The sequence below is a fragment of the Colias eurytheme genome, chromosome 13 (genome assembly GCF_061535395.1).
Source record: "Colias eurytheme isolate Ceu_HAF_F1 chromosome 13, ilColEury1 Martin Lab GWU primary, whole genome shotgun sequence".
Taxonomy (NCBI): Eukaryota; Metazoa; Arthropoda; class Insecta; order Lepidoptera; family Pieridae; genus Colias; species Colias eurytheme.
Genome location: NC_142992.1, coordinates 10,808,879 through 10,833,947, shown reverse-complemented (window position 1 = coordinate 10,833,947; position 25,069 = coordinate 10,808,879). Strand labels below are relative to the sequence as shown.

The 25,069-nt window shown below is 33.8% G+C and overlaps 1 protein-coding gene across 1 annotated transcript in view; it reads left to right on the top strand.

Moving 5' to 3' along the window:
* hfw (leucine-rich repeat domain-containing protein hfw) overlaps window positions 1-25,069 on the top strand; it is a 40,011-nt gene that overhangs the window by 11,114 nt on the left and 3,828 nt on the right. The window contains exons 2-7 of the mRNA XM_090109019.1: window positions 14,259-14,333; window positions 14,620-14,806; window positions 18,687-18,812; window positions 20,575-20,775; window positions 21,413-21,585; window positions 21,928-22,113. Coding sequence (XP_089965145.1) covers window positions 14,259-14,333; window positions 14,620-14,806; window positions 18,687-18,812; window positions 20,575-20,775; window positions 21,413-21,585; window positions 21,928-22,113 — 948 coding nt within the window. The remainder of the gene's footprint in view (window positions 1-14,258; window positions 14,334-14,619; window positions 14,807-18,686; window positions 18,813-20,574; window positions 20,776-21,412; window positions 21,586-21,927; window positions 22,114-25,069) is intronic.

Here is a 25,069-nt window from a genome sequence, read left to right as displayed (position 1 = left end):
GGCGACACTAAAAATAGATTTAAAAGTGTTTTAGAACCGGTTGCGCACCTCTGGCTGCAATGTTAATGTTTTATTGAGGACGTTGGCCGATGCAAAAATTCTATACTTGTTTTTAGAGCTAGTTCTATTGCTATTAATAATAATTAATAATATTTGTGTATTTAATAGAAGAATCAGAAGACTTACAGTCCCGTTCAAACCTCGGGATATGTCTTTTTAACTTATCCATCAGTTAATGACGAATAATGAAAATAATATGCGTAAAATTGTATTTTCGATTTTTCGAAAATATCTATGACATTAATTTAAAGCAAGAAGTGTTTATTTCCTCAAGAGTTAAAAGTTTTCGTAGCACAGATAATATACTAGCAACTAGAAGTGTAACTTGCAAACAAGATCAATTTATTAAATGTTTATTAACCAGTATTTATTTGACTAGAATTTAAGGAATATTTTTAAGACCATAAATAATAGTTTTAAGGTTTCCAGTTATCTTTATTGATTATCTTCTAGATTAGTGTCCAAATTAACACTGATTTTTCAATTTATCTCGGCAATTACACTTCATATCTGCTACAATCAGTGAAAGAAATCATCGTGAGAACCTGCATAATATTGAAGAACTACAAAAGTTCGACGACATGAGAACCCGCATAATAGACATACCTTTATAAATTAAATGCAATGACCCTAAAAACGCTACGAAACGAGATCCTTTTGTTATCAATTCAAACTCAAAACAACACTTCGAGAAGAAGAACGAATACCACCTGTTCCGAAAACAGTGTTTTATTTTTCACAAACATAAGACAAGTTAATTAAAATATTCGTTCTCAGATGTAATTATGTATCTGTTCTTAAATTATTTTTTATTGAGAACAGTAGCAAAACAAGATGTTACTAATAAAAAACATGTAAACCGGGCGCGGCGTCATCTCTACGTCCATTTAAGTTTTATTCGGTCGTATTTTTGCATTACGTGAATCAAACTCAAATATTTATTCATTCCATTAGACTTCTTCTAGAAGCACTTTTGAATCGTCATAACATATTGCACGCCTCATAAGCGAAGCGTTGAGGTGGGTACTACTGTCACTTCGCGCAAAACATCTGATTTTTCAAACTTAAAATGTCTTTATGTATCATACATTGCACTTGTAAGATAATACATACACACACATATTAAGAAAAAACACTATTTTTAACGTTCATGATATTTTTGATGTCATTTTTGTTATTTAAACTAGTTAAAAAACAGTTTAAAAAAGTTCTGTCTTGGACGTCCGTGTGTCTGTATGTGCGGATCCTTTTTCTTGTTACACGATAGCGACCGAAATACTTTACTAATCGAGTCTTTTTTTTTCTCTTACGCTTGAGTATGCTCAGGAATCGAACCCTTTCATTTTTCAGGGTCTGATTCGATGTGGTTTAATTGTTATTAAATAAACAAAAATAATAATTAATAAATAATTACTTATTTAAAAAAAATTATGAGGCGTGCACTTTTGGATTTTCCAAACTATTTTTAACATTTACCACCGATTCGCAAACCAGTATGGAGAACCAGCAAGAAACTCGGTAGTTGCTCTTTTAAAATCATGTCAGTCATGATACTGTGAAAATGTGAAGTAATTCATCTTAATATTTATTAAGTTGCAAGGAAGTACTTGTTTATCTCAAACGTATTCTACTATTATTTAAAATATTAAAAAGTTATACCTATGAATATTTATTTAACTGCGGAAAAACGGTGGTCTCATCTTACCTAAATCTTTAAATTAGGAAACCAAAAAGAAGAATTTGGATGAGGGAAAGAACCTGCTGCCTAAGATTTTTTTACGAATTCTCAAATAGTATAAACTAGTTGTCCCCTTTTTACCCATGGGCAAAACCAAAGACATACATATAGACTTGCGTATTAACAATATTCCTTTAGATTTACCAAAAACAAGAAACATAGATACAACAAAAAGTACATAGAACAAACGTCTCTAAGAAAAAGGAAAATTTACGAATTCAATTGCTATAATTGGTGACATTTCTCCGCTGTTTATCCAACACAATGAGGGTAAATTGGCGTCATGCTGCTTGATTTATGGCCCAGTTATGGGCAAAAAGTATTAATGCCCTACCCATATTTACAATGCTAGGATAGATATAGGCAATATTTTTATGCTTGCTCTATAAATACTTATACACAGACACAGAGGTGGCTCAGGGATAGCAAATAGTTACTCAAAATTGGACAGTTTTTGAAGTGAAACTTCTTTATCGGGGTTGGAAAAAAATTTAGTGTAACATTTTTTCGTTACGCGTGACATTTTTCCGTTACGCGCCATCTTTTTCTTATCCCTACCACGCGTGATTCGACGTATTTCTGTAAAGTTGCATATAGTAAATTATTTTTTGAAAAATAAGGTCATAAAGAAGTTTCACTTCTTACGTGTATACACTAGTACACGCATACAGATTTTTTTTATTATTTGTCGATAAATTGTTCATATCAACACTACTCGACTGAGAAAATCATCTGTGATGATAGTGACTAGATAGGATTTCACAAAGTCTAAACTGGCGATCACATATTATTATTTTGTTGTATTCTTAGTGCGGATGGATGGATGCTAACGATATATTATCAAGATAAAGATAATTCCACGAAAAAACTACTGATCCGATACGTATGAAATTTGCTACACATTTAATATATACACGAAGAACATGATTTTGAGTATCTCCGTCGTTTAGGGAACGTTCGTAATAAATTGCAACTGCCCATAAATTTGATTAATTAATATCATTCGTGACCACATCAAATGAATCAAGTCGCTAAATCTCTGTCTTACAAACGTAATATTATATAGGTAAATAAGTTAAAAATAGTCCAACCTTCGCTGACTGCTGTTATCAGCATTTAACTCTTATGTATTTATCTTATATAGTGTTGGATAATTTATACATATAACATAATATTGATGTTTTGCATTAAAACAAAACATGTATTATGTGTCGAATAAAACACACAGCGTTGGTGAAGAAAGCTGTCTATGAATCCTATATATCTCTATGAAAAAGGGTCACCTTACCGAATATCGATGGATCTTTCACCTCACTAGCAAGAGCGCGTCCCTAGTATGTCATCTGTCATCGCCAATTTGACATCACCTTTGAAGCGCTGTCATCTGCCTCTGCCGGCATAGCATCTTCATCAGCAAGCAGTAAACTGCAACGCTGTGTGTTTTATTCGACACATAATACATGTTTTGTTTTAATGCAAAACATCAATATTATGTGTCTTTCTAAAACACACAGCGTTGGTGAAGATGTGTTTGATATCTGCTGGTGAAGAAAGACATACAAACGCTATGTTGAAAATAAATTATCTTGTTAATATTGTAATACCTAAGAGTATTAACAACTTAAATTTCATTCCTTTCAGAATGTTAAATGAACCTCTTGTATTGTAAAATAAAGTTATATTTTAAATTCTAAAAACATTACAAGGGGGTTATGTAGCAACAACAAAAATTGTTTTTCTTTCATGTAAGAACTAACCATATATCCTCTAAATTTTAAATTATTCTCCTCAGATAATCATAAGCCAATACTAATGAACTAAGTCTTAGAACCTAAGAACTGATTAATTATTTCTCTGTATCTTTGAAACAAATCAAAGTTCAAATAATAAGATAAAATAACCTTTTAAAAATTATAACTCAAAGGAAGATCAATGTCATCAAGGATAAACAATGGAGCCTCTAAGGCTAAATACTACAGTAAATACATTCTGTATATAAAATAACTATAATAACCAATGTTAACACAACTGTGCCTTAAGCATTAAGCATGTATGTTACACATTGATCATTACTTGGATCTTAAATTAATTACAATTAATTAAATAATTAATTAAACAGTTTAAGGTTACCTTAAAGTAAACCAGACTCACTGGCACTGGCTAAATTGACTTATTGACAGTAAAACTTTATAAAGGACTGTATGGTCCTTCCATTGCCTCAACAGGTTGGTGCCCTTACCACCTTTTTGAAGCCACTGCTGGACAGAGTTGCTACTGTCTTTAAGATCTAGAAGGACCTTATCTAGCCAGACATAAAGGTTTGTGTTGCAAGCTTAAAGGGTCCGCCCCTCTATAGATAAGAATCAATTATCTACTTTTAAGACTGAAAATCAGTTCTTTGTTACTTGAACCAACCTTTCCACATGGGTCACTGGGCATATTTATGTGTCTGGTTGTCCTTACAACCGACCCCTGATGGATAATATGTTGTTGTATCCATTTTATATCCAAATTCAGGTCAGGTTATAATCTTATTTTGCTGTGATAAAAAACTCTATTTTGAGATCTTCAGAAGTCATGTTCATGTCATGAGCTTCTCGGCCTGACCCCAGTAATAGCATAAGAGCTCCTGAGAGAATAGGGTCAGCTTGCTTATGATAGACCTAGGCTAATTAAAATTAATTAATTTAATTTAATTAGCTAAATAGAATCTCTGTGCACTAGATTACATGCATTCTTTTTTTTTTTTTTTTTTTTTCATTGCATTGCATTATGAAAGTCACCTCCTGCTTGGAGGATCATATGTTGGCACTGTGGAGGGGCACCACTACCTAACTGCTCTTTCTCCTTTGCTCTACACTGGGCTTTTTTCTCCCCCCCCCCTTTTCTGACTGAGCAGTTGGGGGGTAAGGCCATTCACCAATGGTCTGAGTGCTGCTGACTTCCGGGTCAATAACCATATATAACCATAATAGTCAATAACCATAAGCCATCTTTAGGCGCTTGACATCGAGTTGCGGAGAAATGCCCGTATATTATTATTATTTATTATATTATAAAGAATATATAAAAAATATATAACCATAAGCCACCCGTGGGTGCTATGTATCTGCCCGGGTCCCGGGGTGTGAGGTGCGCTAGTACACTTGGAGGATTATCCTTGGAAGTGAATATTCAGCCTAGGCGTCAGCTCTATCAACGACTGCAGATGTCGCAAAATTCGGAGCAGGCTTTGGCAAATATGCCCTGGCACTAAAGCACCTCTTTGGATAGCGGAATGGACCATATCAGGAGCCTCCAAAATATATTTCCTGTTGTACAAGGTAGGAGAAGCCACTCCGGTACAGGTAGATTTCTTGAGAGGCAATCTTAATCAAAAGCCATTTAGGCGTCCTGGAAGCGTGCCAAGAGCTATTCTCAACTTCTCAGCTAGGTACAGTTACTCAGTTGTGAGGGCTAAGAGAGTTAGCAACCTTTGTATGTGGGCGACCAAAGTCTGATTGGTTGCTTGGGCTACAGGATGTGCGCCCCTTTCAATCTACTCGGAAGCATTTTTATTGCATACCTATGGTACACTACATATAAGTCAGAAATTCTAAGGCCAAGCCCCCTGCTTCCCTCTCCATTTCTCTGACAGGTAAGTACTGTTCAGATGTCCTACTCAGCCCGCATCCGCGGTATCTGTAGTTAGGAAGTGACAAACTTGTTCTTTTACAAAGACTATGACATTTCTGTGTATGTTGTCTTTTCCACAGCTCGTAAGTCTTGTATAGCATGTAGAGGGGAAGCCTTTCTCTCTTGGTCTGCTGTGCGCGAAACTCTAGAGAAATACCTGGAGGCGACAACTGTACAGTCCTCTCAGTGTTAGATGTCTAGAACTGTCTGCAACTCTTATTTAGTGCAAGACATGGTCCTCTTAATGACTACCACAGTATGCTCTATCTTTGAAGCTTTTGGGACTAGCAATAACACAGACATTTCTATACTTTCACACATGAGGCACAAGTATCCAGGTTTACAATGTACATTTTGTAATTGATGTGCCAAACCTGCTTTCTCAAAATCTCTATGGTCTCCGGGACCTGTAAAGTTAATTGGAACAATCCTTGTAGACAAAAAGATAATTGTCTAACTAGAAGGCTGTGGCTCATTCTGTGGCTTTACTAAAATCTCCATGGTCTCCGAGACCTGTGAAGTTAAATTATTAGAATAATCCTGATAGTCTAACTAAATCAGAGGGCTGTGGCCCTTTTTGTGATTGGAGTGCCAATCAAGCTTTACCAATATCTCCATGGTCTTCGCGACCTGTAAAGTTGAATTGGAATAGTCCTGCCCATCAGGCTTTATCAAAACCTCCATGGTCTCCGCGACCTGTGAAATTAAATTGGATTAGTCATGGTAGACCCAAAAGATAATTGTCCAACTAAACCAGAAGGCAATGGACTTTATGTGGCTGTAGTGCCAATCAAGCTTTTCCAAAATCCTCACAGTCTACAAGACCTGTGAAGTTAATTTTGTAACGGTATCAATAGACCAAACTTAATAGCTTAAATAAAATAGAAAGAGGGCACCTCTAGCTTGTAGGGTCTCCGCGACCATTTGAAATGGCTGCAATATGCAGGCAGAAAATAGGCCAATGCTGCCTGATTGTACAAGCCAATCCTGGCCTTGGAAGAATCTCATTACTGTTACCAATGATGTCTAATTTTACAAGCCAATCCTGGCTTTGTAAAAATTTAATTACCATTATAACCTGTGATATGTATCAAAATTACCTGGTTAATACCTAGGTGTTTAGGTGTCTCAGATTGAATATCAACCTGGCGGAGCCATCAGCTCTTATTGCCAGAAGCTTATCTGAATGTAAGTATGGCATATATTTTTCTGTGTCTTTCTGGACACTCAGTTCTTTCAGCATAACCATACTAAGCTAATCATGGCTAAGGACGCCTTGTACATATTTTCAGTACATATTTTTGTAGAAGGTACAAATAAAAAATACAAAGATTTTGGTTACTTTACTGTTGATATTATAAAAATTTTATCACGCCTGAGTGTTAATTTTAAGGCAAGCTCTTTCACTTAAGTAAGAAAGGAACTAGATAAACATCATTATCATCGGTAACATTATAAGCAAGAATGATGTCATTCAACTGTTCGGGGTACGGTAAATATGGGTCCTTGATGATGATAATGTATATCATATCTACTTCTCATAATATGCAATGTCTATTTCTTATGATTTTCCACTACTATTAAATAAGTACCCATAGAACCAAGGCTTATTCTGGTATCAATTGACTATGAAAATAAGCTCTTTATGTTAAGAATTATTTACCATAAGATAAATTAGGTAATCTCAACTTGCAATAATAAGTAGCTCCTACTGAATATTGTGTGAGACTGTTGCTCATATTATACACTATATCATATCCTTAGTAATGTAAAATCTATATGTGACATGTATCACTATTGAAATGATATTAAAACAGTTAAGTAATGTAAAATCTATATGTGACATGTATCAATATTGAAATAATATTATAATAGTTAATTAACAATTTCTTCTCTTTAGAATATTGTAATAGATTGGTTTTGTACCTGTCTAAAATCTAAGTAGTAGGTACTCACTTTTGTTTAGGTAGTTACAATTGAATGGTCAAAGTGATTGAGATACCTCACTACCTGCTGCTGGGGCTCGTTAGCCATAGGGGATCACGGTCGATTCCTTATACCTAAGTACCTTCTACCTAGGTAGAATAAGTAATAACGCTATCTCACAAGTCTGATTAAAAGCAATACTTGACACAGTAACCAATGTGTCTGCATGCATTGTATGCATTGTGTTTTATTATTAATTACACACATCTAAATATTGATGTATTTGTGTCAAATAGGTACTGAAATGTATGCCACGTGTTGCATGGAATTCTATGCACGAGTCCGGACATGTCATGACAAGTCTGATTGTACTTACGGAATTTCTCGTCTCCCGGTCTCTTGGGCAGTGACGAACCATTGCTTTTCTCGTCCTCCGAGGACGAAAAAGAGTTCCCGCCACTATTATACATACCAAAGCACCGGTTTTCGAATTTTCTTCCGACAACGTGGTCTTTTGTGTTTCATATTGGAACTAATTACGTTTCTAACAACTAGAAAACCACCAATTACTGCTAAAATTTAACGCTTAATGTGTTTTAACACTTTTTTATCACTTTTACTAGAGATAAATACTAATTATATTCTGCGCGATGTTATTGCGCACGAATTCATAAACGCTATGCCGGCAGAGGCAGATGACAGCGCTTCAAAGGTGATGTCAAATTGGCGATGACAGATGACATACTAGGGACGCGCTCTTGCTAGTGAGGTGAAAGATCCATCGATATTCGGTAAGGTGACCCTTTTTCATAGAGATATATAGGATTCATAGACAGCTTTCTTCACCAACGCTGTGTGTTTTAGAAAGACACATAATAATATGTATGTATGTAGAATATTGTTTTAGGATTTACTGTATTTTGTGCGGTTTTCCTTATTCCTTATTAGTTTGGGGACGAAGTGTTTAAATTTTGTGGTAGAGTTTTGGTTCTACCGTTAGTTAAATAAATAAATTGTAAGTAGGTAAATAAACTCATTTCACAAGCCATTTTAGTAAAAAAGTTTTCATCTTATATTTAATAAAAGTTACACATAAATTATTACCTTAAAATGCTGGCTCTATATTTTTTGACAGATGCCGCATTTACATTTTCGGCATAAATGCACTTTATAAAATCTTATTTTAGGTACTTTTCGAGTAGCAAAAGTAAAGTGTTGCATCATGACTGTAATATACAGCAGTGTAATTGAAGTTTGCAATCAGTGAATACCGCTTTATAAATTACTAGCTTTTCGCCCGCGTCTTCACCCGCGTTTTAAAAGGAAAACCCGCATAGTTCCTTTCCCGTGGGATTTCCGGAATAAAACCTATCCTATGTGTTAATCCAAGTTATCCTCTATATGTGTGTTAAATTTCATTATAATCGGTTCAGTAGTTTATGCGTGACAAACCATACATACATACATATAACTAAACGTTTATAATATTAGTATAGATAATACATACTTTATGTGACTATAAACATTGATTTTAGGCACCTATTGTCACATTCATACGAATTTCTGGTAAATGAAACCAAAACATATCGAAGATGATGAATTGTTATTACCTGTTACTAAAAGAATATGATGTAAAATATTTAATTTATATCATAGAAATGTTTTATCATCACAAAATATAAAACAAAGTCGCTTTCTCTATTCCTATATCCCTTTGTATGCTTAAATCTTTAAAACTACGCAACGGATTTTGATGCGGTTTTTTTAATAGATAGAGAGATTTTCGTATGTAATTTATTGGGTTTTAGACAAAGCGGGCGAAGACGCGGCCCGGGTGGAAAGCTAATATATTACCTATATTTTAAAACAATAGATACCGAAATCTCGCCTCGTGAATTTTTACGCTAAAAATAATTAATTAAATTATAACATTGTGGATTTATGGAATTTTAAATAGAAATATTTAGAATTTCATTTATTTACAATATATTATAGGTAGTATAGTATACATATTGGTATCATGGATACATCAATGTCACGAAGCTCTCTTGTGATAAGGGTGATAGCAAACATTTGACATGAACGCATGTTATTGCTTCAATATCGATGTTATGTTTATATTATCGAGTGTCCTTGTAACTTATTCGATATTATTGCAGTTATATATTCATTTATATACTAGTAATTATATTTAGTGGAGCGCCGTAAGGTTTATACCTCGAAATCCAGGGCCAGTCAATGAATCTTAATATAAACCTTGAAAATATGTTTTTAATAGTATATAGAAAAATGTTAAAAAAAAATTTTTTCGCGCTCTCAATTTTTTAAAAATTATTATAAACAATTATTAATTTTTTGGAGTTTTCATTGATTTATATTAGTCAAAAGTCATATTTTAAAAAGAACAACTATTACAAACTTGAAAACTTGATCTTGGATCTTTAGGGACTGCAGATATACCGATGAAGGTCGGGTTGGAGAATAGAGGGGATAACAGCAGCTGTTCGGTATTATTCATGGCGGGCCCTCACAGGATAGTACACGACGTTATAACTTGCTAAACTTAATACGTAGCTATTGTTTTCGTTCCGAAAAATATTTATTTCAGATTTTTGTTTATTAAAAATTAATGTTTATATTATTGTGCAGTGAGTGTGATAAAAGTTAATTACTGAACATTACTGAGTTTTAAAAACTTTGAAAATAGTGGCATAAATTGTAAGTATTTGTTTTTCATTTATATTACATGCTTTTGAAAACAGTTATTAATATTTTGTAATAAATCGATGTTAAAAGTTAGAATAAAATAGTAGAATTTAATAATATAAATCATTAATTATGTAAAAGTTAGTTATTAATATTACTAATATTTGTTGTTGCAGCCACGTGTCGCAATGGGTGAACCATCCAGTATTGATGTACAAGCAATGATGAAGCTCATTTGTGATAAAATCGGATCTAGTTCTGAATTAAGCTCTGAACTAGGAGATATTATAAAAGTCACTAGAGGCATATCATCATTAAAAGCTGCATCTGCGAAAAGAGGGGATGGACTTTCTCAGTATACAGGGTGTAATCGTTAAGTGTGCACAGGCGATTATTCCGTAACTATTACAGATATCAAAAAACTTTAAACTGATATTGAAAGTACTTAACCCAATGAGTAAAATGGCCATAATAAATTTTTAAAAATAAAACGATAAATATTTAAAAAATTCACTTGAAACCCTCCCATACATTTAGTATGAGATATGACTATCCCATGTACATGAGTTGATCCAAAAGTAATTATAATCAATATTAAACCAGGTCATTACAGTTAAAATATTTCGCTAGATAGTCTTCTAACTAGATAATATACTTCGATATTTTTTTTCCAAAACTTAGAAAAAAAACTTTGACTTCATCCGTAAAAACCCCTCAACGCGGCCATCTATTCGCTATCGTCTTAAAATTTTTTGCTAAGACGGTGTTTTTTGTGCCCAGGAAAGAGATAGAAATAACTAGGAGCTAGATCTAACAAACAGGGTGGGTGTTTAAGCATTTGGAATGCCGATTTTTGAATGGCAGCCATTGCAACTGACGCTTTGTGATCTGGTGCGTGGTCTTGGTGAAATAACATTCAAGCCCGCAGTTTGCCATGTCTCTTTTCCTTACTAACCTACCCGCAATCTTTTAATATGGTCTGTGTAGTAAGAGCCCAACATAGTGGCTACCTTCTTAAAATATTCCACCAAAATTATTCCTTCGGCGCCCCAAAAAACTGCCGCTTTAATCTATCCCACTAATTTTCACTTTGAATTTCTTCATCGTCACTTTGGAAGCTCGCATCCAGGCCATTAATTGTTTCTTGGTTTCAGCATAAACATGGTGAACCCGGGTAACGTCCATGGTCACAAATCGTGCCAAAAAATTATCCTGATCTCATTAAGAATTTAGAAATTCACCCTCTAAATGTCGAATTGTTGTTTCTTCTTTTTGTCGGCAAAAATTCTGGCACGCACGGTTCACATTCAAATTAATGTAAATACTTGGAAACGTGGCCTATTGATATGATTTTTTTGTGATAACTTAGCGAGTACATGAGCAAGCAATAAACAGTTATTTTATATTTTTATGTACACAGGAAATACCCAATTATCATTACTTTTGGATCAACCTAGTACATTTAATATGAAAAATTTTAGCTTTTCCTTTCTTTTTTTGGTTTTCTGCTTAAATTACTTCGCAAATTTGAAGGGAAGTTCATTTCGAAACTGCAAATAGAGCTCCTCATTGTATTGCACAATGAGGACGTCACGTTGATAATCTGCTATGAATACAAAATGTATGGGAAATAAAATGTATGGGAGCATTTAATGTAACATTTTTGGATATTACTCGTTTTATTTTCAAAAATTTATTATAGCCATTTTACTCATTAGGTTAAGTACTTTCGATATCAGTTTAAAGTTTTTTGATATCTGCAATAGTTACAGAATAATCGCCTGTGCACACTTAACGATTACACCCTGTATAAATACTCGCGACTTTGTCTACGTGCATTCGGTATGCAGACAATAATATATTAATAAAGGATGCATTAATTCTTAATTAAAAAAAAAAGAACACCACATCTGCATGCTCTCCACCTAAAAAAAAGCTTCGAACAGCTACTTCAATTGATTTTGATTGGAAAACTAGGTGCTTCTTTTGTGAAAAAGAAGCACCAAGCTCATGCAAAACAGGATGTGGAGCATCTTGTGGGTGCAGGAAAAGTGGATTAAACTGCACTGCAGCTTGCTTAGAATGCAATGGTGACAGCTGCACTAATCCTTCACCTACAATCTATATCAACGAGATCGACGACGACGACAATAATGTACAATGATGTAACAATGTGTATAGTTAATGATAAATTTTTTTTGTAACTTATTTTTTACGATAATCTAATAAATTAACATTGAAGTTACTCTGCACATATAATTTATTACAAATAAAATTAAAATTTTCACTATAAACACTTTTTCCCCCTTCCGCCTCTCATTTTTCAGTAAATTGTTGTTAAAAATTGTTGTAAATCGAGATCGGTCATTTTTTTCTTTTTAACTTTTTTATTTGAGGTTTTAATAATGCAGTCTCATACTTGATATACAGATTCATTGACAGGCCCTGGGTTCCGAGGTTTGACCATTTTTATGCCTTACGGCACTCTACTAATTGTTGATAGGAATAACTTATTTTCAACATATATAGGTAGTATCTCACTCACTAAGAATAGAGCAAGCTTGAAGAAGAAGCTTTTTGAAGAGAAACCTTCTTAAGGCGCGTTAAGAGTAAATAATAGAGTAGAGTAAATAATAAAGTAGTTTCACTTCTGACACGTGTGCTCAGCATACACACTCTCTTATTTCGTATATTAATTTCACACTATTATATAAATAAAAACATACCTAATTCTTAAACAATGCATAATATGCTATTAGGTAATTAGTAAGTGACTTTTCCTGTTAACAAATACATAAACAACTACTACAAATTTAATTTTAAACCCGTTACAAAGATGTGTTTTAAATTTTAATGTTGAAAAATGTCCATTCTCCATACCTGAGTTCTTGACATAAAAGGGAAGTAGCATATTAAATAATTGGCTGACGGCCGCCAAGACTCGTCTCGAATCTCGCGTCGTGACGAAACTTTCTTAGGTGAGGAATGGTTTTATTCTTTATGCTATATTTTTATTTCAATACTAGAGGTCCGCCCCGGCTTCGCCCGTGGTACATATTTCGCAATAAAAGGTAGCCTATGTCCTTTCTCGGGTATCAAAATATCTCCGTACCAAATTTCATGCAAATTGGTTCAGTAGTTTAGGCGTGATTGAGTAACAGACAGACAGACAGAGTTACTTTCGCATTTATAATATTAAGTATGGATATATGTATATACTTAATTTGATTTATAAAAAAATATAAATTTGGTTACTGGCTGGTTCTTCTCCATAGATACTGCTTTCCGAAAAGGTAGTAAGTAAATGTAAATAAATGTTTGAGTTTAAATTTAGGTAATGGGTTGTTACTTGTTAATCTATGCTTATATTATAAAGCTGAAGAGTTTGTTTGTTTGAACACGCTAATCTCAGGAACTATTGTTCCGATTTGAAAAATTATTTCGGTGTTAGATAGCCCATTTATCGGGAAGGCTATATATATCATCACGCTAAATAGAAACGGAGCAATGCAAGTAATACCGTGAGGCACATCTACTGCAGTCTATTATTACGTGGTTGTTGAATATAAGTCCTGATAGAAACGGCTAGGTACCTAAGTCCTAACTAACTCAGTTCACATTTAAACCAGAACAGGATTTACGACACTCTTAACAACACATAAATAATATTTTCGTTGTAATCCAGTTAATTGCAGTAGTTAATCACCGTTTTACAGTAATTAGGTAACTTCCTGCTAATCAATCGTGTGTGATTTTAATTTGTTACTTATTATCCAATACATGAATGCACAACATTAAAATTTTTAAACATTTAAATTAAAATATAATGTTGAATTTATTAAAGATGTTTTTTGCGTTTATTTCGGCTTCCTTATATGGTAGGGACCATTTGGCGCATTGATCGAACCCTCTTGGTAAGTAAGAGCCGTGGATCAGTTTATTCGACATTTCGCATTTCATACATATACTAGGTATGTAGGTTCTCAAAGTGCCTCTCTATTCTATTTTTAAGCAAGTGTGCAAAGAAATTTAATAAAAAACCGCTGAAAGCGAAACGGTTATAAAGATGAACGTAGAATGCTCCTGAACGGACAATTGGCCCTTGAATTTAGTTATTTTAGTCGAAAGAAACAATTCTGCTGTCTTGTTACAGTTGGTGCTATGGAGTGCGATAGCATACCTCTTCGTGCTTCCGTTCTCGGAGACCAGGATGGAGGAAAGCATGGAGGTATCAGTATATTATCTATTCCTTTTTATAGGCTAGAAAAATATCCATAAATTAAGCAAAGATAGATTTTATAAAGTTTTCTGAACTTTAGAATTACTCCGAATCATAATATAGTCATAGATACATCAAAACTAGAATCATCGTAAATTTTATAATGATTATAACGATCAACTTGAACGATCACTTGCAAGCAAGCAAGCTTTTTATTCCATAATAATGAATACTTATAATTGACTCCTACGAGCTTCAAAGTTCCATAAAATAAAATTATATGAACACATTTCAGCCCCACCCGACTTCCACGGAGAAGCCAGAAGAATCATCCCGGGACGAGCCCAAGATCGAGAAGTGTTTCCACATGCCCCGGGACAAGTGCCCCACGGACGGGCAGAAGTGCACCCGCGTGGACCCCGTGTCCGTGTTCTGCTGTGATGTGGACAGCTTCAGGTTGAGGGAGGCCCTGGCTATATTTAGTAAGTAAGACTCAAATTCAAACATTCATTTATTCAATTAGACTTCTTGTTGAAGCACTTTTGAATCGTCATTACATATTTTTACATTTACCACCGATTCGGAAAGCAGTATCTATTGAGAAGAACCGGCAAGGAACTCCATAGTTGCTCTTTTAAATCATGTCAGTATTACAATTTAATTTTACAGCATATATTATCATTACTTATATGCCAAAGAACTGTCCTGTGGTTTTTATGCGACAATCCTCCATGGGTTGTCATCTGCCATAATTATATTCCTTAATGCTGTACTAGGCTCTCTGAACTAATGCATTTTTTAAATTAATTAGGACTACTAAACTCTTTAATCTCTGAAGTAGGTACTAATGTACGGCCAAATTAAAAATAGGAAAGAGAATTTGTATGTTAGCATTTATGCTGTACCTACTAGCTTTTCGCCCGCAGTTTCGCCTGCGTAAATAGGGTAAATTCCCATGGGATAGATGTTTGTTGTGGCGTGCCATGACTGAGGCCTATGTCCAGCAGTGGACAAGTGTAGGCTGAAAGTGGAGATGTTTCACCGCTGAACGCGGTAAAATTATACCTATGGAACTATCTCCAGTAAAACCATACCATAAATAAAATCGCTTTTTATGACAGATCAAGAACAGGTTTACCTGATGTAAAGTTTATGGATTTGTGATAGTTTTTTAGATAGGTAGTAAATTATTGCCAGGTAGTCCTTACCCACGCAACTTGCTGACAAATCTTTTCAGATTTTGCATTTATTGAAGACTCGCTTTGGTAATAAAACCGGTATTTTTATTATAAAAAGTGACATCTCTCCAACATAACTAAAAAGCAGAATATTATACACTGGTCATCAAAAAAATCGACCCACCTACACTATGTTTGCTATTTATTGATTATTTCACAAATAAGTCGTCTTATATTGTTGTATTTTGTTGTAAGGGTCTGATAACATGCTAATCATTATGTTTGTCGTAAATTTTACTGCACTTAATGATTCTTAACAAATTTTTATACAGAAATACTGTACAGTGTTGATTTGACGGTTTACGGCGGGACAAATTATGCCCGTGTTCCCAGTTCAAAAATGACTTTTTTCAGGATCTCTTATTCATAACGTTAAGTTTAATAATTGATGCTGTAGTTTTGATAAATTTTGTCTCAAAATAATGGATACTACTGTAGCTGAGGGGGCCCAAACTGTGGCTCTACTAAAACAGGGGTTATGTCAACTTGCTGTGGCTAAAAACTAAAATCTGAGCTGTTTTGCAGTTCGATGAGTTTACTAAAGGTTTCTAGAGACTGGGCAGTATCGATGAAAATATTGATCTGCAAGAAATAGGGCGGCACCTCAAAGGGACGACCCCTAGATAATGAAATCAACTCTACAAAATCGACATCTGTCTGGTGTAGATCTCTAGTGACGCCTGCGTGAAGATAAGGAGGTGGGTATAAATGACAGAACTGTTAGAAGAAGACTTAGGAGTAGAATCTAAGACCACACAAGCCAGAAACATGGCCACAATCAGCCACAGCTCATCGACAAACCAGACTTCAATTGACTCGAAATCACGTAAACTAGACTATAGGCCAATGGGAGTCAGTACTTTTGAGTGACAAGATGCAAATGACTTTATATGGTGCTGATAGACGTCTTTATGTCATGCGATGACCAGATGAACGATTTGTTCAGTGCTAGGTAGGAGAAACGGTCGATTATGATGGAGGCTCTGTAAAGTTCTAGAGTGGCATTTCTTTGACAAGACGCACGGAGCTTGACGATAAAAAGATGCTCATTAAATGCTGTTCAATACATTACCGAGGTTTTGGACTATCATATGGTGTAATATGCCGGCTGTATCTGCAAAAACTTTGAGTCTATGCATGATAATGCTCGGAAACACGTAGAGCGAATCGTGATCCAGTATTTAGAAGAGGTCCGCATTAGAGTTACACTCTGGTTAGCAAAAAGTCTCGATTTGAAACCTACAGAGCACATGTGGGACAATTAAAAAATAAAGCTTAGAGCTCGTAATTCAGCCCCTACAACAATAGGAGACCTGAAAACCGCCATGAGGGAAGAATGATAACGAATTCCTCAAGAGACCATCAAAATCTTGATTATTTCTTTAAAATGGTGAACGCAGGCTATCATTCCAGAAAGAAGAGAAAGTACTGAGTATAAATTCGAAGGAAACGTGATCATAAGTTTCATGATTATAAAATAAACTGCATTTGAAATTAAATAAAGAAAAAGCTGAAAATTGAGGATTTTGAACTTTATTCGAAATTGACATTTTTTTTTAATATGTTAATGATTTTATGTGTTTATATTCGTGTAAATATGCATGTTTAATTAATCGGTTCAGTTTCCAAACATTTTTTTTCTTTAGTTTGTGAGAAAACCGCAATTTTCCGTAAAAATGCAGGTGGGTCGATTTTTTTGATGACCAGTGTAGATATCAGTGTTTACTGCATTTCTATCAAAATAACTCAGAATTTTCTCTATAGAAAAGAGTTAAAAAAATTGAAACGGTTTATTCGTTTACCAGACACACATACCCAACATACACTGTGTATTAATTATAGATTAAATTATTTTAAACTGTTGTTATATAAATAATTTACTATCCTAACATTTCTCGTACTAAACTGTGTTCACTGTTTTTTCGTAATTGTACACACATTAAACTAATTTTATATACAAGAAAGTGAAGTAACCGTCACAATTAATAATTTAATTGTATCTAGCCTAATTTATGTCATCTGTACACCATAAAATATAATTAAACAACATGTTAGCAGCCACAAACAAGCGTGTAAATATGTATTTACAGATGCAGATAACGACAACGACACGACCTTGAAACGACAAATCGTGTGCTGTAAAGATTTATATTTATGTCGCCACTGTGGGTTATAAATAGACATGTTTGAATGTTTATGCTGCATGCTCATTTTAATTATGTTCATTATGATGGTATGGCTGGCACTGTTAGTAGTTAGTATTAGGTCTAAATAAGATACTTTTAACGGATTTTAATCGTGACTTATACGACGTATGACATATCTATTTATTTTGTAGTAAGTATAAACAATGTAGAGAGTGTGATCAAAAAATTTCTGGAATAAAAAGCTCTAGATATATATTCTTTATCTGTAGCGCATAATTAATAAAAGAAAAATACATCAGATATGTATTTGTTCTTAAATATTGTTCAAAATTAAATTCGAATATGTGTATTAGATTTTCAATTAAATCAATAGATTACAATAATGATATCCAATTATAGAATACAAATAATTCAATAGGATAACAGATGGAAATTACTCTTTTTTGAATTTAAATCTATAATGCAGTCACAGGCAGTCACTTTCTCAATTCCTATGCTGTTGCGAATACTAATTTAATAGACAGTGACTTATTGTTTTTATTGAGTTACTGACTGACCCGGCACAACATTATTTCTGTAATTTCTTCTGCCAGGAATTATTTCTTAGATAATAGAGATATAAAAGTAATTCACATTTCAGACCAGTAGCTACTGTTTGCATGAGAAAATTCATAAAAAAAAACCCTTATTTAAGTTGATCATTCTTATTTATAAACGCTACTAGTAGGTATGAAGTACACATTATATTAATTATAAACTTATCATTATAAAGAATATAAAAAATTCGACGACGAGGCTGGACTCGAACCCGCATCCTTTCACGGCAATCAGGGGCAGATGCTTGACCAACTCAGCCACCCGTGACCGCGTTTTTCTATTCTTTATAAATTTATATTAACAAAGCATTTGAATGCAATAAAACCAAAAATATTAAATTCAAATTATATTTATTCATATTATTTTCTTATATTTCACAGTGACACAGAACACGACGAACCTCCACGTGTCGAACGCAACTATAAAAGATCTAGATGTGTCCCAACCGATCTTCCGAAGGCTGACATCCATGGCCCTCACTGACGGGAACATTGGGAAAATTGTCGGTGAGTTTTTAGTTTAGTTTGTGACTAATAAATACTAATAATAAACTATTAATACTTTTCTCTTGAAGCATTCTATCTTTTGACAAAAACTGCATAGAAATCCGTTGCGTAGATACCTAGTTTTATAGATACGCACATACATAGAGACGGACAGTTTTATCAGACAGATAGAATTTAGATATGTAGTTTTAAAGATAGTTTCGATATTAATATTTGCATCTCTTTTTATTTACAAGAACACGAACTCCCTTCAAAAAAATCTTGAATTGCAATTTAAAATAATTTGGAAAATCCAAAAGTGCACGCCTCATAATTTTTTTTTTTAATAAATATTTATTAATTATTATTTTTGTTTATTTAATAACAATTAAACCACATCGAATCAGACCCTGAAAAATGAAAGGGTTCTATTCCTGAGCATACTCAAGCGTAAGAGAAAAAAAAAAGACTCGATTAGTAAAGTATTTCGGTCGCTATCGTGTTAACAAGAAAAAGGATCCTCACATACAGACACACGGACGTCCAAGACAGAACTTTTTTAAACTGTTTTTTAACTAGTTTAAATAACAAAAATGACATCAAAAATATCATGAACGTTAAAAATAGTGTTTTTTCTTAATATGTGTGTGTATGTATTATCTTACAAGTGCAATGTATGATACATAAAGACATTTTAAGTTTGAAAAATCAGATGTTTTGCGCGAAGTGACAGTAGTACCCACCTCAACGCTTCGCTTATGAGGCGTGCAAAATTTAAGGTCTGAAACGTTTAAAAGCTGTAGGTACTTATATGCTATAAGCAGACGTATAACATTATGATTCATGTTATTTTTAATTTTTATTAATGCATCAGTTAAGGATATTTTTCAAGAGGAAAAAAGAACTAACGACAGTGAGTATATTGTTATTATTTAAAAATTCGGAGATTTCACATATTAACCGACTTTCGAAAACAAGTGGTTGAGTTATATTCGACATGTTTTCGTAAAATATGCACATAATGCAACAACGATACCTCTATTTTCAGTAGTTGGTATGAGATAATGAGTCAAACTGAATCCTTTAGATAGTAATCTGCAATCTGTTATCATAAAAATATGTAAAAGCTACGCGTACCTAAGTATAATATAAATAAAAATACATTTTAGATATTTAAAAAAAATCTCATAAATATCTACGTAATATGTAATATGACACACTTCAATTGATAAAATCCTAGATGCAAGTCAACCGAGTAATAATTATTATAATAAATAATAATCAGAAAAAATAATTATAATATTACAGCTTTATTTCGCAAGATTTTAGATTTAATTTAAAAACGCAATAAAATTATTCACCGCGTCATAATAAAGTTACCTATGCAAACTAAGCGGTTTATTTAATGAGTATTAGCTTTTATTTTATAAATCAGAGTGTAAACGAATTTAATTCCACCTTATCTTTATTTCATATAATAAATATTGTCTTTATTATTTATTAATACAATATATTACACGGGCCATGTTTTCCTTACAACTTCCTCATGAAATGATTAAATTACAATATTATACAAAAATGGCAGACATGAAGACAAGAAGTATCTAAGGTGTTCCTAAGTTAACATTATGAAAGGATTGTTATCAGTATCTATAAAAAAGCCCATCAAAATCTGTTCACTTTAAGAATCTCAGCATACAGACACAGAGAATAGAAAGCGACTTAATTTTGTTTTATACCATGTAGGAGATTAGTAGGATAAAACAGTCTTCTACATTTGCAGGTCAATTCCCAAAGCACTCACCAATCGTCTGTCTCAACATTTCGAACAACAACTTGAGCAGCATAACCCCCCAGCCACCTTTGAGCCGGCCCTTCGCATATTTATACGCCCTTAATGTATTGGATGCGTCTTCTAACAACCTGACGGAGTTCCCGTTGAGTCTCCTGCAGAGTAATAGGAAGATACATGTGGATTTGTCAGGTAATAAGTTCACAGATTATATTTTTGAAGTGAAAACTTCTTTAGCGGCGTTGAGCACTTTTTCTGTAATGGGTATAAAATCTTAAACTCGCGTCAGGACACGTGACCTGATCGAAAAAGCGTAAGACGGATACCATTCCAAAATATCAAACATGCTCAACGTTAATAATCAAGTTTTCACTTCTGCCGGCACTCCCGGAGTGCAATCAGTCTTTTTTTTTATGAATGATTAGGATCATGAGATTTACGAGTGGTCGGTTTCACTGCTTGCCGAATGCCGATAATGTTTCGGTTTAATAATCTTTGAAATTTTTTCATAGTAACATTACTTTAACTGACAGATAAACTAACTGCTAAATAGAAAATGATGTAATAAATTCATAAATGGTGATTGAAGGGAAATTGTGTTTGTTTTTTTTTGTGTGAGTGTCTGCGCGTATGCATGTGCGTGCGTGCCGTGTGCGTGTGATTGTGATATTGTTTGTAGATATAGATAACATTGTGAATGTTTGTCACCTTACTCCACCTAAACGGTTTGGCCGATTATAGTTACAAAACAATAGGAAAAAGCGACTATTTATAGAAATACAAGATATAAACGACATTTATTTAATCTGTACCAACAATCTCCTTACAGGTAACAACTACCTCCCCTGCAAGCACTTCCACAAAGCCATGGAGGTGAACAGCCGGGAGCCGCTGCTGAAGTTCCTCCACTACAATAAGACGTACTGTGCTATAGATCTGAGGTACAACTGGTTTAAGGACGTCCAGATTGTCCAGATCGACCATGTGTGGGTGCAAAAACAGGTATGTTGAGGTCTCTATATTTAGGTAAGCACTGTGTAAACTACACATACCTATTTACACTGTATACATCTGTAAAGTCGGTTTACTGACGATAGTTGAACGTGACAACGTCCGATTGTGCTTCTTTGTCGCTCGTTCCGCGCTCTCGCTTGCAATTCAAGCCTCACATGGAACGCCTCCTAGCGAGGTAACGCCGCATGAGTCATGTTTTTTCGTGCGTGCAGCCGGCTCTATCGAATTATAATACGTTGTCACGTCAAAAGTGCGACAGAATTCACATTTTATCTAAAAAACTACGAATAAAACAATCAAATTTACGACAATTTTTATACAAAATTGCAGCTAAACGAGTCCTGCCAGAACATAAAGCCAGCGAACATAAACTGCACGTGCACCACGGTGCTCGAACTAGTGGTGTCCAAGGAGGCGATATACGTGGTGGGGGTGGATTGTTCCCAGCGCGGACTGAGAGAGATGCCAACTAATCTGCCCAATAATACCGTTAATTTGAACGTGTCTCATAATAATGTGAGTTGTGTACCTATTCAATTTTTAATTATCATCATCACTATCAGCCAATATTTTTATTTATTAACCGACTTCAAAAAAAAGGAGGAGGTTATCAATTCGGCCGGTATGTTTTTTTTATGTATGTACACCGATTACTCAGAGGTTTCTGAACCGATTTACGTGATTCTTTTTTTTTCGATGCGAGATGGTGTCGAATTGGTCCCATAAAAATTTTATTCGGATAGGCCCAGTAGTTTTTATTTTATGAGCATTTTTGTCTGTATTTGTAAATGTTGCAAGTGCAAGTTTGAAGTCGGTTGTTTTTAACGCAGTTATGTTATAATATTTAATATTGATTTTAAGTACATTATAATATAAACATAAATAAAATTCTAGTATTGCAGTGTTTAAGCTTTTAAGTTAAATTCTTTTGAGACGGCTTGACTGATTCTCATGAAATTTTGTGTGCATATCGGGTAGAGAATGTTGTGTCGGACAACATCTATTTTTTATACCTCGTGACAAGATTAAGGCGGAAGCCGCAGAACTCTATTTGAATTTGAATTTTAGCACGTAAAAGAAGTCACGAGTCACTAGTTGAGTCCGCTAAGTTCAATCATTGTTTGTTTAGTCAGCTAAAGTAAGAAAATATAATTATAATCATTGAAAAATGTTTCGTATTGATTGAGACGGTTGTTAATTATTATTTATTTATTTATTTATTTATTTATTTATTTATTCTTTACTAGCTGTGCCCGCGACTTCGTCCGCGTGGAATAGTGACTGCATAGTAGTTACTACTTAACACACAATTATTGAGTAAACACGTCTTGAAACACGTACTATCATATACAACTAAATTATAAGTAGGTACTTACAGATTATTATACAGTTAAGAAATAAAATAAATAATAACACAAAAGAACTGTTAGTAAAATTTATTACTAAACTGAGCTATAAAACGTAGGTACGGAAGAGTTCAAAATTTCCAGGATGTGGTTCTTCTCCCGCTCCCATATTCCTTCTACTTTCACAGACTTTCAACTTTTCCCTTTCACCCCTAGTAAATGGCAGAACCGATTTTGATCTAAACCATGTCTAATCATACCTATATATTATGTACATGTCATATCCTTTCGTTTGGTACTCCATTTGGATTATTTATCCCCACTATCACCCCTAAGGTGCCCTTTATGTAATAAACAGATTAACCGATTTTGATAAAACATGACTAATTGTAATTCACAATTCACACATTTGATATGCCGCTTGAGTATATTATTTGACCACATTCGATTATTCATTCCCACTTTTACCGCTATAAATCAATAAATGGATGAACCGATTTTGATTAAATATGCCTCATTATACTTCTCACGTCAGGTCATGCCCTTTCATTTGATATGCCACTTGGCTATATTATTTGACAGCTTTTATTCCCACTTTTATACCTAAGTATATCCAATAAATGGATGAACCAATTTTGATAAAATATGTCTTATTGTACTTTACACGTCATGTCTTTCATTAGATACGTAACTTGAGTATATTTGATAAAATTCATTTATTTATTCCCACTTTAACCCCTATATCAAATAAATGGATGAACCGATTTTGATAAAATTTGACTTATTGTTTCTAACAGGTCGTCTTTTTTCATTTGATATATCACTTGGGTATAACAGACAACATTCGTTTTTTTCATTCCCACTTTTACCCCTCTATATTATAATAAATGGATGAACCGATTTTGATTAAATATGCCTCATTATACTTCTCAGGTCAGGTCATGCCCTTTCATTTGATATGCCACTAAGGTATATTTGACAACTTTAATTCCCACTTTTATACCTGTATCCAATAAATGGATGAACCAATTTTGATAAAATATGTCTTATTGTACTTTACACGTCATGTCTTTCATTAGATACGTCACTTGAGTATATTTGATAAAATTTATTTATTTATTCCCACTTTTACCCCTATATCAAATAAATGGATGAACCAATTTTGATAAAATTTGACTAATTGTTTCTGACATGTCGCCTATTTTCATTTGATATATCACTTGGGTATAATCGACAACATTCGTTTTTTTCATTCCCACTTACCCCTATAAATAATAAACAACTAATGTAACAAAAAAAACGCATCTAATTCGTATTACCCGTTAGCGAGCTACGATGGCACAGACAGACACGCAAACACACATAGCGGACATAACACCCCTCTTTTTGCGTCGGGGGTTAAAAATATAATACCTACGACATAATTTCAAAGACCTTGTATATAGAAAATTTACCTAGAAGTAAGCATAATGCTATTTGTGCAGGTTTTAGACTTATGAGCAAAAATCTAAATAAAGGTCCTTTGACCCCCCCTACTACCCCCTCAGCATAACCACCCCCCCCCCCCACGCTTGGGAACTTTCGATATGATCATCTGGACATGTCAAGGAATAACTTTAGCGTATAATTTACGTAATAAAATAATTCATGTATAGAATGCCTTAGCAAATGTTCGCTGTGATTACTTAAATGGTCATAACTTTTTTATTTATGAACCGATTGACATGAAATAAACACTATATGTTAAATGAAGCTTACCACAATATATTAGTGAAAACCGCATCTAAATCGGATAAGCCGTTTCTGAGATTAGCGTGTTCAAACATACAGACAAACAGACAAACCGACAAACAGACAAACAGACAAACAGACAAAAATTTTTTTAACTACAGTTTTGGGTTCAGGATCGATTTAATAATAACACCTGCTATTTTTTTTTTAATATTTTCATTGTACAGACATCACTTTTCTACAATTTTATTATATGTATTGATTGTACATAATATACCAAACATAAATAAGCTATTCTATAATTACAATTAAGGTACAATGAAAACACACGGCACATACGTACTAAAAGGCGGCCTTATTGCTTAAAAGCAATCTCTTCCAGGCAACCCTGATTG